Here is a 12,099-nt window from a genome sequence, read left to right as displayed (position 1 = left end):
AAGTTTAAGTAACGACACGATAATATGATTTGAAACTCGTATAAAATTAATAGATTTGAGTTTATTATAAATAAATTTAAGTTATACTCGGATTGACACAATTAATAAATAAGTTAGGTTAGGGTTAACATCCTAACACGAATTGACATGATTAATTATATGTATCATTTTCAATTTAATAATATGTGATATAACATGAAAATTTATGACATATTAAATACCAATAATGTGAATTTTAATATTTGTAGGTAAAATTCATTTATTTTTCTTAAAAGAAAAGATAAATTGAACAATAAACATATTAAACATGTTTTGACCGTGTTAATTTAACGCAATTAATAAGTCATTATTATATTAGTTATTTATTCAATATATTAATTTAAACGTGTCATACAGGTTGACACGATTAACACGATAAATAAATAGATCGTGTTTGTATTGATATTTTTGACACGTTTAATAAACAGGTCTGACACGATTAATCAACGTTAATACAAACACGATCCACTAACACGAATTGCCACCCAAACAACGGCAAAAAAATGAGAACGATACATATAGTTAGAACTCCAAACAGAGTGATATGAAGAGGAGAATATTTCTTATCTATCGTTTTGGTTGCTGTACTTCCACCCCACTCAGACACCAACAAAAGCAGACTGCAAATTATGACCTCATTCATTTTACTGATTTGAGTTTTCAATTTCAATTTTACTACAGTAAAAAACTAATCACATCTAATTTTTTTTATTACAATTAAAAACTCTCACATAAAATCACATCTTAATTCAAATTAAAAACTCAAATCGACGAACCGAACGAGATGTACATATCTTCTAACAACCCTTCGATAAACCTTTTCTTTGTCTTTGATAGTCAAATGGCATTCAATAGACTTTAGCTTAAAAAGTTCTGTTTTTGAGCGGACAGCCAACAGTCAAATCAATCACGTTTTAAACAATGAATAAGCATGTTACAAAAAACATATCATTGATCACATAACAGATAATAACAGCCATCACACTGAAGGCAGACGCAACGAATCGAAATTTAAAACTTAATACATAAATAAAAGATGCTTATTCATTGATAGATAAATTAGAATATACAGTAAAGAAAATGCTCTGGGCAGAGTACTCCTTTTGAGAAGAAAAAATGCTAGGTGTCAAACGACCTTTGATTTTAGAAACTGTAAAATTCCTAACATTTAGAGTTAAATTAATAACTAACAAATTTATAAAAAGTGTTAAAAATAAATAAAACAACAAATGGCAACAACAAAAACCTATATTTTATACAAAGGGGGGACAGGACCTACAAATGGCATTTCCATTAAGATTAGGTCCTAAAGCTTTTGCCACTCCTCTACGGTGGCACAGAAAAAGAATAAAAACATTGGTGCCAACGCTATACAATACAAAGTCTCTCCCATCTTCTTCTACATGAAATAGCTTAGAGATTTCTTCTTTCTTGAACCGCCTTCTCCGTACAGGTCATTCCATTGGAGGAGCTCGTTCATGTTTGTCGATTCGGATGACACACTCGCACATACCTTTGCAATGAAAACCGGTAACAATCATTCAGACATGCACACAAAACAAGTTCATATGCAATAATCTCACCAAGTTTGTTTATCTGAAATAGGTGACATTATATGTACAAATGTGTGCATGTGTGTAGCGGCATAGCCTGGGAAAACCAAACTTCCACCAGGACATATACAAGTGAGAATCTTAAAATATAGAATATATCAGAACATAACACGTTAAATTGAAAAGGTGAAACACCAAGAAACTTAGGTTACGTTTGGTATGAGGGTTCTAGAACCGGAACTATGATTCTGGTTCAAACATTTGTTTGTTTGCAAAAAGTAAAAAATGGTTCTTAAAAATCAGTGTTTGATTTGGATGGTTCTGGTTCAAGATTTAAATAAGATTTAAATCCTGATGTGATGTTTTAAACCAGAACCACCTTAAAAAATAAAACCACCTCCCCACTTGATTTTGGATGGTTCAAACCTCTGAAACTGATTCTGGTTCCAGAACTATGGTTTGGACCCCAAGTTCAAACCATAAATCATGGTTCTAGTTCTAAAACTAAAACCGCCCAAATTTGAACTCTCATACCAAACGAACCTTATTTTTTAGACTATTGTTACACCTTTCGAAGGTGGGTCTTATCGATTATGTTGAATAAATCTCGGTAGTAGTCCCAAACCATAGCAAAAGCCTAAATATATATACACACACGCATACATACATACATACATATATATATATATATTATGCAAGATTGCAAGTACGTAAAAATGTATATACCTGCTCATGAGCACATTTAAAATCCTCCATTTTCAGATGACGAACGTCAGAACTGCTGTACAATGCGGCTAAAGGTCTGTTCTCCGCCAAAGCTAGAGCTCTCTCCTGAAATATGTGATTTATAAAAGGTAATTACCACACGCTCACATAGTGATAATAATATTAATAAAAGAATTTGAGAGTTAGACTAGATTAAAGTGTAAGCAAAGCAATTTAGATCTTATGTTTGTAACTTATAAGATAATAAGCAAATGGAAATGAAAAATGTTAAGATATCTAAACTGAACATGTATTTTCTACCAAGTTTTCCATCCAAAACCGTATTGAGAGATATGAGGACCACAAAACAAAGAGACAGAAAAATGGTAGGTTGTTCAACCAATCGCACAAAACTAAAAATTTTCCTAGGAGCTTCAAGCTCAGCACATCTAAATTTATAAAACTAACCTTTTTCTCCTTCTCCAAAATTTCCCTTATGGGACGGTGAGCTGCTGCTATGCAAAGATTCTGCAATAAGAAAGGTAATCAGATGAATGCCATAACATTCTTTGACATGTCAATCAGGGGATGACTAGGGGAAAAAAAATGTAAGTGCAACAATAAAATCAACAAATAACCTTTAGATCACTCCCAGAGTATCCATCGGTCATGTTTGCAATCGTTTCCAAATCAACGTCGGGTGCTAACTCTTCTTTTGCTAATATCACTTTAATGATTTTTTCCCTGTTAGGGCAATCTGGCAAGTTTACCATTAACCTGCAAAAGGGTTGATGCAAATTAAGTTAATTTTGCTTACTTCTTTCAGTTAAAGGGTAGAGTTGAAGAAAGGTGGGTGTTTTACCTCCTTGGAAGCCTCCTAATAACAGCCTCATCTAGGTCAAAAGGCCTATTGGTAGCACCAAGTACTAGCACGCGTTCTTTATCCTTTGTACGAAGACCATCCCAGTTAACCATGAATTCATTTTTCATTTTACGCATAGCCTCGTGTTCTCCTGGATTTTCACGTCTCCCCAACATGCTATCAACCTGCAACAACCACCACCAATTATTTTGGGCAATGAAATGAATTACAAGTGAAACTCACGAAGAAAACTGAAAGAAGTCTCTACGAGAATGAACAGTTACAGATGCAGCAACAAACCTCGTCGACAAAAATCACACTAGGAGCAATTTTACTAGCTAGAGAGAACACAGCTTTGACGTATTTCTCCCCTTCACCAAACCACTGGGAACAATGCATAGAGTTATCATATTGATTTTGAGTAAAAACACATGAAACAGTTTCACAGCCAATTTGATACACATCATACTTTTGAAGTGATGCTTGACATTGATATGTTGATAAAGTTTGCACCGGCTTCAGTGGCAACAGCCTTTGCAAGCATCGTTTTCCCAGTACCAGGAGGTCCAAAAAGCAATATTCCTTTGCAAGGCTGTAGAATGAATAAAAACATTTCAAAGGTTAAAAAGAATAATAAGAAGACAACAACAACAACAACAAATTATTATCAGAATACGGTTCAGGGAAACGAACCCAAACCATGCACATATATATATTAGATACGGAAGGGGCGGGGGGGGGGACATTTCACCTTAGTCAGCTGTCCTTTGTTAAACAATTCGGGCCTTTGAAGAGGGAGCATTACCAACTCCTTCAGAGTGTCCTTCACGTTCTCCAGGGCCCCAATGTCATCAAAAGTCACCCCAATGTCATTTGGGGGAATAACATCAGCAAGAAGTTTCTTCTCAAATTCATTCTCCGTGACCACATCCTATAAGCTCTTAAAGTTAAAAACCAATATGCTCAAAAAAAAAAAAAAATGAAGGGAAAGGAATTGGGGGAGCACTCTGCTTTCGAAAGGCTGGGAATATATATTAAATTCAGTGCAATCAAGCTAACATTGGGCTTACCTTCAGTGATTTTTTGACACTCTTGCTTTCATTTTGAATGCCTTGTAAGATATTTAGACCATACCTAATACTGTAATGCAAAACCAAACACCAATGTTAGGACAACGTAAAGAAATATATTAAGACCATTCTACTAGATCCTCAAAAGCATTCAATAAAATAATTAGGAAAAATTCGATAACCTCTCGGTAGATATTACTAATTTGTCCTCTTTAACTGAAGCTTCAGCACAATGCATAAAGTGGTAACTCAAGGCCCAACCAATAACTTTCTCCACATCTGTTCAAAAAGGAAATCATAGAAAGTTGAATAGCATAAGTTAATACTGGAGTAAAGATCACCAGCATAAACTTTCAGCAACAGAAAACCGAGTTCAAGAATACAAACTTTCAAATGTAAGTGCTTGATCCTTAATGCAAAGAGTCTCAATGTCAGGGCAATCCAAGCCAATCCGATCAAGCACCTAAAGACAGAATTTTATAAAGATCCAAAAGAAAAACATGTATAAGAAATACAAAGTCTGAAATAACATTTTACCAACAATAACGTAGGAACCAAGGCTCGTAGCATAAATCTTAGTTGAATCCCCGCATCAATTTGGTACTCATAGCAAAACATTAATAAGAAGTATAAAACTGTACCCTCCAATAATATCTAACCAGCAGCAAATAATCTAAGGAAATCAGGCCAGTAGCGTGCACTGGGAAAGGAAATCAGACCAGTAGCATGCACTGGGAAACTGTAAAGTCCTTTCATTACTAAAATAATACGAACCCATTTTCATTGCAATTGTGTCCAGCAATACTCTTCAAGAAACTAACATATCAAGGAGCAGCATATCATAATACTAGTTTAGGCTCCTAATAATCCACCATGCTTCAAGGTTAACATAAGGCAGCACCACCCACCACACTGTTTTGATTGCTATGGCAACAGAGTATGCATAATACTAATACCAAGTATTTCGACTTGTACTCCTTTAAGTAGCATAAATTTTACAAAGCTACAATGTAAAAATCCATATTTTTTTTTATAAGCGCTAATACTAGACAAACAACAATTTGAGAAGATTATCAAGCCACCTACACGCACAGGATTACTGCCCAACCTGATTAGATCACCAAAGTAGACAAGGTGCTAACCAGATGAAGTGTTGTCCATTTAGGAATATACTTAAGAAAGCCACAGCCACCAGCGAACAGCAATATAAGATTATAAATAAAGAAAGATACCAAGTTAGGATATATATACTCACTGTGCGAATGCTAACAATATTTGACTGTGCTTTCAAGGTTTCAACATCACGTTCCAACTGCTGCTTCCAGTCCGAAAGAACTGCTTCATCCTACCAGTATAGCAGACAATGTTGATGTATTACCGAAAGTTCCTCAGACAATAAGAATCAGCAACACCAGATCTATTTTACTGGAAAGCAGATTGATGGGCCTACCTGGGGCAACTGTATCACCACTTTGTTGGGGAAAAGTCGAGTCAGGTGCTTTATTGTTTTGGGGGTTTCTTTGTTTCTATCAGGCAGCCGACCAAAACTATCCTGCACGGAAGACAGTGATATATATTTTGGTTACTAAATGTAGCATGCTACCACAAGTCTATAGATATGAATGAATGAACAAAAAACCGTTGAAGATAGCCCCAAGGCCCCACATAACATCTTTTGAGAAATCCTGTAATGAAGGCATACCGGGAAAGCAAGATCAAGCAAAGCAGTCTGATTGCTTCCGAATTTTGTGAACAAAAGACCACCAGGATGGGACTGGAAACAGTACATGCAAATGCCAAACATTCAAAATTATTCTTAGGCATCTGTGCCCCAAAGAATAAAAACTATTAAAGGAGGGGGAGGGTGAACTGCTCCTCCTACTATAAGACATACCTTCTCCTTACGATTATCCAACTGGGTATGAGAGCCAATCACAACAACATTCTCAGGCAAATTTTCAAGCTTAGCCTTTAAGACTGTATACGCATCTGAGTTGGCCACCACAGCCTTTTCCATGTCTTTTATAAACAAAATTAAAGGAATGTTTTTACTCTCATTTGATGCAACCTAAACATGAAAGAGCTCAAAACTTAGTACAGACAACTGACAAATAACAAAAATTTTGGTCAATGAGGAACAAGTACCTCAAATAGTTCATTAATAGCAAGCTTGTCAAATTCATCACCTCCGGAACCATCTAAGCGCACTAAATGATTAACTGCATAGTAAGAAAAAAACCATATAAAGTAGTTAAAATAACTCAGCAACGAATAAAAGAACGTGATTAAACTGGATGCCATAAAGCAAGGGTAAATCACCTGAGCAGAAAAAACCATGGTTTTCCTCACAAAGGCCACCTAGATCATTTCCATCTGGAATCGATTTATCAAATCGAACCCCAATTTTTGAGGATCCATTACCCTCAAACGCAAGAAGAACTTTTCCTCGGTAACCATATGACGGTCCACTGAGAAACAAACAATCCAAAACAGATTCATATAACTTTCGCCAAAATATACAATAGAAATCACAACTAAATGACATCAATGGGTACCTGAGAGGACAACTATGTTGAGAAAGTCCCGGTGTAGGACCCACATATTTTACTTTATCACCTGTGCAATTTTACAGGAGTATAAGTGCTTGAGATGCGTTACAGTATTAATAAGAGCAACAAACACAAAAACGACCACAAGAAACTTGATAATGAATTAGGGGGGAAAAAAAAAAGGAACTGTGAGTATCATCATGCCTTTTTTAAGTGTACTGCCCCTAGACGATGCAGTAGATGTCTCCTGTTTCGGAGGAGCCTGAGAGCTTACAGTGGATCCACCCGTAATATCAGCCTCAACACTTGAAGCTGGTTTCTTATGTGACAAACAAGCAGCCTGTGCAGCTCGTTTGGGAAAAAACAATCTTTCCAGCCTTGTTCCATCTTTTAGATTATCAGAATCCTTAGGCGTTGGTCCCTGAGATTATTCCAGGAGTTACTAAGACACAAATATAGAACGCCCAAAGAAATGCAAATCCAATACTTCAAACCGGAACTTGAATTTCCAATATAAGAAAGAAACTTGTTTAAGAAGTAATTTTATCAAATGAGCAGCATATTTTCAGAAAATACTTGAAAAGAAAAAATAGATAAAATCCTACTTAAAAGGGGAAGCAAGTATAGACTTAAAATAACTTACCCCAGGCAAGATAAGAGAATCAACAATAAGTAGTCTAGCACCAAAATACTTGGCAAGTGCCTTGACCAGAGTTTCCTGATATATCTCCGATCCTACACAAAAAATGGAGAAAACAAAAACTTCAGAAGTGAACTTGGTGAACCAATCAAGAACATGAAAGGGCAAAACTGTCAAACGCACACCAGGAAGTCCATTCACTTACCTGCGGGACCGGACAACAGTATACGCGGGCTCACTGAAGGAAGGTCCGACGTGTATTTTGTAAATTTCTTACACTTCAGATGTATATATGTCGAAGCAATCAAAATGTTCTTTGTTGCGTCACTGTAACAATGCAAAATACATGAGCAAAAACGAGAGTAAAGAAATATCAATTAATCATAGCCAAGGAAGAATAACAGAGACAACGTAAGTGTCTCATCTACTTTCTGCATGACTCAAAACAGATGTATTAAGAGCAATATTATTGAATAAGGAAAGTAAGTTGCTAAGTATAAGTCTCATGTCGTACAATTAAATAAATGTTTCTACCTTAGGTAGTATGGGAAACTTTCAAACAAAACTTCAATATCAGCTGGATTTAGAACTCCTTGTTGCAATTTATCTTTAAAAGCTTGTTTCCTAGTTGCTATCAAACCTGGACGATCAAAATCCTTGAGGAGTTCTTTAATCTCCCTTTGCTCCTCAATTATTTTTGAAATGCTACCACTTAAATCAAAGTTAGAAGAAGATGAGCCAGCAAGTATTCGCAAGAGTGGCCTTAATTCATAAGGTGGCCCAGGGACCTTTCCCACTTCACCATCTGGGTTAGCATCCAAGGCAATGCTGTCAAGATTGGGGTTTTCATTCGCAGCATCAGGGGATGGCACGATCTCTTTTTCCCTTGAAGATGTACCAGCCTGATCATTGTTATTAGAACAATCCTTCATGTCAATGTCTGTAGCAATATCACCTGACCCTACACAGCCAGTAGGTAGGGAGGATATCTCCGCATCTTGTTGCAATTCTTCAGCAGCTTTAGCAGGTGGGGGGATAAGAGATAAATCTTTTCTATAATTTGACAAAGAAGCTAATATTGATGCTCCAGCCACAGCAGAGGGATCCCCAGATCTCGCCTCAATATGCATCCCCTTAACTGGAGAACTCTGGGCTTCTAAGATGCTTACTGAAGAAGGAATGGCAGGAGCTAAGCTGTCACTGACGAGCTGCTGGAAAATCTTACCCGGTGTCAAGGGATACATTGAAGATTTATGTGACAGGTAACAAACATAATAGCGACAATTAGTACACAAAACAATCTGAAAGACAACATGACATAAAGACGATGCCTAGACGGTTTCTGTAACAAACAAAGCTAAATCAAAAGTATCAAATGTTATTACTCAAGGCTGCAAGGAGCCAAGTTGAATGGGAAAAGGATACGTAAGCATGCCTCCCAAGTGAACTAAACACGACCTCATCACCTCCAGTTAAAATCACCCTAGAACTTCTCTGATAAGTCTTTCCATTTACTAGAACGGCACCTTTGCCCCCAGTAATCTCCAGCAATGCAACAGATGCATTACCACGCTGTAAAAATTCATAATTAATAGTAAACAGATGTCAGTACCATCACAGCCAATTAGCAAAGGTATTGTAAAGAATATGTTACTCCCAGGAGCATTTACATATTGAAGTGGTCATGTTTTCAAAACAAAAAAGTGCCCCAAAAATAGACATACCTTTAAGTGTCTCAATCTACATAAAGTATTACTGATTGATGGATCTTTAATTGATAAATTGCATTGAACGCTTTGACCAACAGTGAAAAGAGAGTCGCGAATAAACAGGTGAGGGTTCTGCCAGGGAAACACAAGAACCGTGAGATTAGTTCAAACAAAAGAACATTAAGATCATAACCATGCTTTAACAATTAAAAACAAAAAAACAAAAAACAATGTTTCAGTTTTCCCGTATTACCATAGGAACAGGAGAAAGAAAACAACAGCATACACGAAAAGTAAACACTTTCGCAGCCAGAATATTCATAAAAAACAAAAGGAACCACAATCCAATTGCCCAAACCACCCAAAATTCCATAACTCCCACAACCAGCAAAGATAGAAGTAAATGAACCTTCAAAAAGTGCTATGTGAAAGATGCATATGTTAATATTTGATAATATAAAACTCATTGGGATGACTTTGTAAATAACAGAATATTGATTATGATTCATGAAGACGTCAATACATCTGATACGATTGCTATCTAGTTCTCATTCAATTCCCCCTTGCTAACAAAAATGACACAATCATCCCTAAGCAACAAATAAGAATATGTCAATATGAGGCCTCAGTATGCAGCACTTAAAGCCTCACGGAACAAGCTTGAAGGTCAAAACTGCAACATGTTCCAGTAATCTCTCAAGCAACACAGGCATTCTCAACCTGCATCAAATATTACTCCAATTACGAAACAAGGTTGGTCCAATCCACTATTGTGAAGGAAGTTTCACAGTATATGAAAATTTACACTTCTTGGCTATTTACACCACACCCTCCCCTCTGGGCTAAAAGATCCCACCATTCACCTCAACCACGTGTCCTATCAAATCCACTTGACAATTGACCATACTTTACAAAAAGGGTTCGGAATCAAAACAGCATAAAGCCTAACACAACCAAGCTTGTATTGCGACAGCAGTACAAAGACCCTAGGACAAACTACAAAGATTTCTCAAAGAAGTAATTTCAATACTAATATCACAGAAGAAGTGAAAAACCAACAAGAATATTGCACATAACATCTGGAGGAAAAAATAAACCACCCCATTTTAGCGTGTCATGAGTCATGATAAGGTATTGTATCTACTGGGATATACACATAACAAACTTAATTTTCCCAGAAATAACGCCAACTTAATTTTCCCCAGTTGTTTAGGCATAACAAACTTGGCAAATAACAAAAAGACTATGACATATCAATTTGTCATGCAGGCACAGCGTATTTTGAAATAAAAAGCTTAACAATAAGAATTCAAACAGAGGTGGACAAAATCTCAAAGCAATAGCAATATAAACAATACAGTAACCAAAGTCACTGTTCATTTGTCTCAGTTCCTAAGAACAGCAGTGCGACGACACGGAAGAAAAATCTCGATCACCATTAAGACAAAACAAGAGAGAGAGAGAGAGAGGCAAATAAGGTAAAAACCCACCAGAGAGCACTGGGAAAGAAGTTTTCCCCAAGCCGCTTTCGGATTCGACTTCGGCAGCTTCGACGGACGCTTCTTACCCCGACCGCTCGCCGGAACAACCGCCTTCGATTTATCCGCATCAACAGCCGCCTCACCTAAATCAACACAACGCAAGACTCAATCTTTCCGACAACAAAAAAACACCTAAATTCAAGAACTGGTAAAATATCTCACCTGAAAGTTGCGGCGAAACCAAAGCCAGATCTTCGACCCCTTCTTCGGCTGACTTCTCCGGCAAGGTCGCGTCGAACTCCGCGACGGTGGCGGCCTCCTTCAGAGGATCGGGGTTGGCCGGATCAGGGGAACGGAGCTCCACTCCTCCCGATTCCGACACGGCTTCCTTCACCGGACCCAAGAGCTCCGCCGGCTCAACGCTCTGAACCTCGTTCGTCGACGACGAAGACTCAGACGCCTAGGGTTTTTCCGATCGCCGATCGGAGAATCCAAACACCCAAATCCCAATCAAAAAACCAAAATTCAAGAAAGAAGCGAAGAAATTGGCGAACCTAGAAGCACATGCAAAGGCCTTTACCTTGGATCGCTTGGGGGGGTTGGGCGGAGGAGAGGAAGAAGATAGGGCGCGTTTGGAGGAGGAGCTTCGCCGGGTCTCGACCATGGTGACGATGGCTGGGTTTTCCTCGCCGTTGACGTTGTCCTCAGCTTCCGATCCAAACAAGGTTCTGTGGTGCGGCCGCACAGAGAACCCAAGAGACAGAGAGAGACACAAGAAAAGTGAATGATTGAAGAAGACCAGTTTATCAAAGCCAAAAAATAAAAAATAAAAATGTATATTAATAAAAAAATTCTGTATTTTCTTTTAAATGTCTTTCTTTTCCTTCTTTTCTTTACGTTTGTTTGTTTGTTTGTCTGTCTCTCTTATATATATAGACTGCTTAAGGATTATTATTTTTTAAAAATTATAAGGAGAAGAGTAAAATTGTAATAGGGTAGAGTAATTCATGTGGCGGTGGCGACATAGGGATTTATAGCCATTTTCTTCTTCTTCTTTTTTTTTCTCTTTTTCTTTCAAGTGAAATTATTGCCCTTTTTCTTTTCTTTTCTTTTCTTTTTTTTCTTAGTCTGGCCCTTTTTATTGTTATTGTTATTTTTTTATGGAACTTTATATTATTATATTATTACTAAAAATAACTAATGGGATTTTTCTTTTTTAGATATTATAATTATTAATAATACGATCTTTTACGTGTATATATACATAATATGCAATATGCATATATATGGAAGGTGAGAGAGATGGGTGGGTTTATGGCTTTTGGAGGTGTTTGGTGAATGCCTAGAGTCCTAAGCTTACTACTAATTTGTTTTTATGTTGACGATTACACTACCTAACATATCCATTTATAATACATTCTTAGATGAAAAGCCGAATATTAACGATCTCTCATGTAGTTTTTTTTTTTTTTTTTTTTTTTTTATATATTT

General features: G+C 36.9%; 1 protein-coding gene across 1 annotated transcript; it reads right to left on the bottom strand.

Moving 5' to 3' along the window:
- Positions 1-1,140: 1,140 nt before the first annotated feature.
- On the bottom strand, positions 1,141-11,446 carry LOC21389436. The gene is made up of 27 exons (XM_024166197.1): positions 11,189-11,446; positions 10,831-11,068; positions 10,618-10,751; positions 9,143-9,259; positions 8,844-8,990; positions 7,953-8,638; positions 7,624-7,745; positions 7,422-7,513; positions 6,983-7,199; positions 6,785-6,845; positions 6,549-6,697; positions 6,375-6,448; positions 6,124-6,297; positions 5,932-6,003; positions 5,680-5,781; positions 5,485-5,574; positions 4,617-4,692; positions 4,412-4,508; positions 4,230-4,299; positions 3,911-4,090; positions 3,629-3,751; positions 3,460-3,543; positions 3,160-3,344; positions 2,936-3,074; positions 2,766-2,825; positions 2,319-2,423; positions 1,141-1,552 (listed from the first exon to the last, which is right to left on the bottom strand). Exons 1-27 carry the CDS (start codon positions 11,270-11,272, stop codon positions 1,439-1,441), a joined length of 3,792 nt encoding a protein of 1,263 aa, XP_024021965.1. The 5' UTR covers positions 11,273-11,446; the 3' UTR covers positions 1,141-1,438.
- Positions 11,447-12,099: the final 653 nt, after the last annotated feature.

Source organism: Morus notabilis, unplaced genomic scaffold (assembly GCF_000414095.1).
Source record: "Morus notabilis unplaced genomic scaffold, ASM41409v2 Scaffold1372, whole genome shotgun sequence".
Taxonomy (NCBI): Eukaryota; Viridiplantae; Streptophyta; class Magnoliopsida; order Rosales; family Moraceae; genus Morus; species Morus notabilis.
Note: the sequence above shows the minus strand (reverse complement) of the source record. Positions and strands in the feature narration are given on the sequence as shown.

Excerpts from the sequence above, each read along its gene's own strand:
- LOC21389436 (XM_024166197.1), bottom strand. The coding sequence starts at position 11,272 with ATGGTCGAGACCCGGCGAAGCTCCTCCTCCAAACGCGCCCTATCTTCT. Across the intron at positions 7,200-7,421 it reads ATTCTCTTATCTTGCCTGGG|GGACCAACGCCTAAGGATTC; the intron begins GTAAGTTATTTT and ends GAATAATCTCAG. Across the intron at positions 4,509-4,616 it reads TCAAGCACTTACATTTGAAA|ATGTGGAGAAAGTTATTGGT; the intron begins GTTTGTATTCTT and ends CTTTTTGAACAG.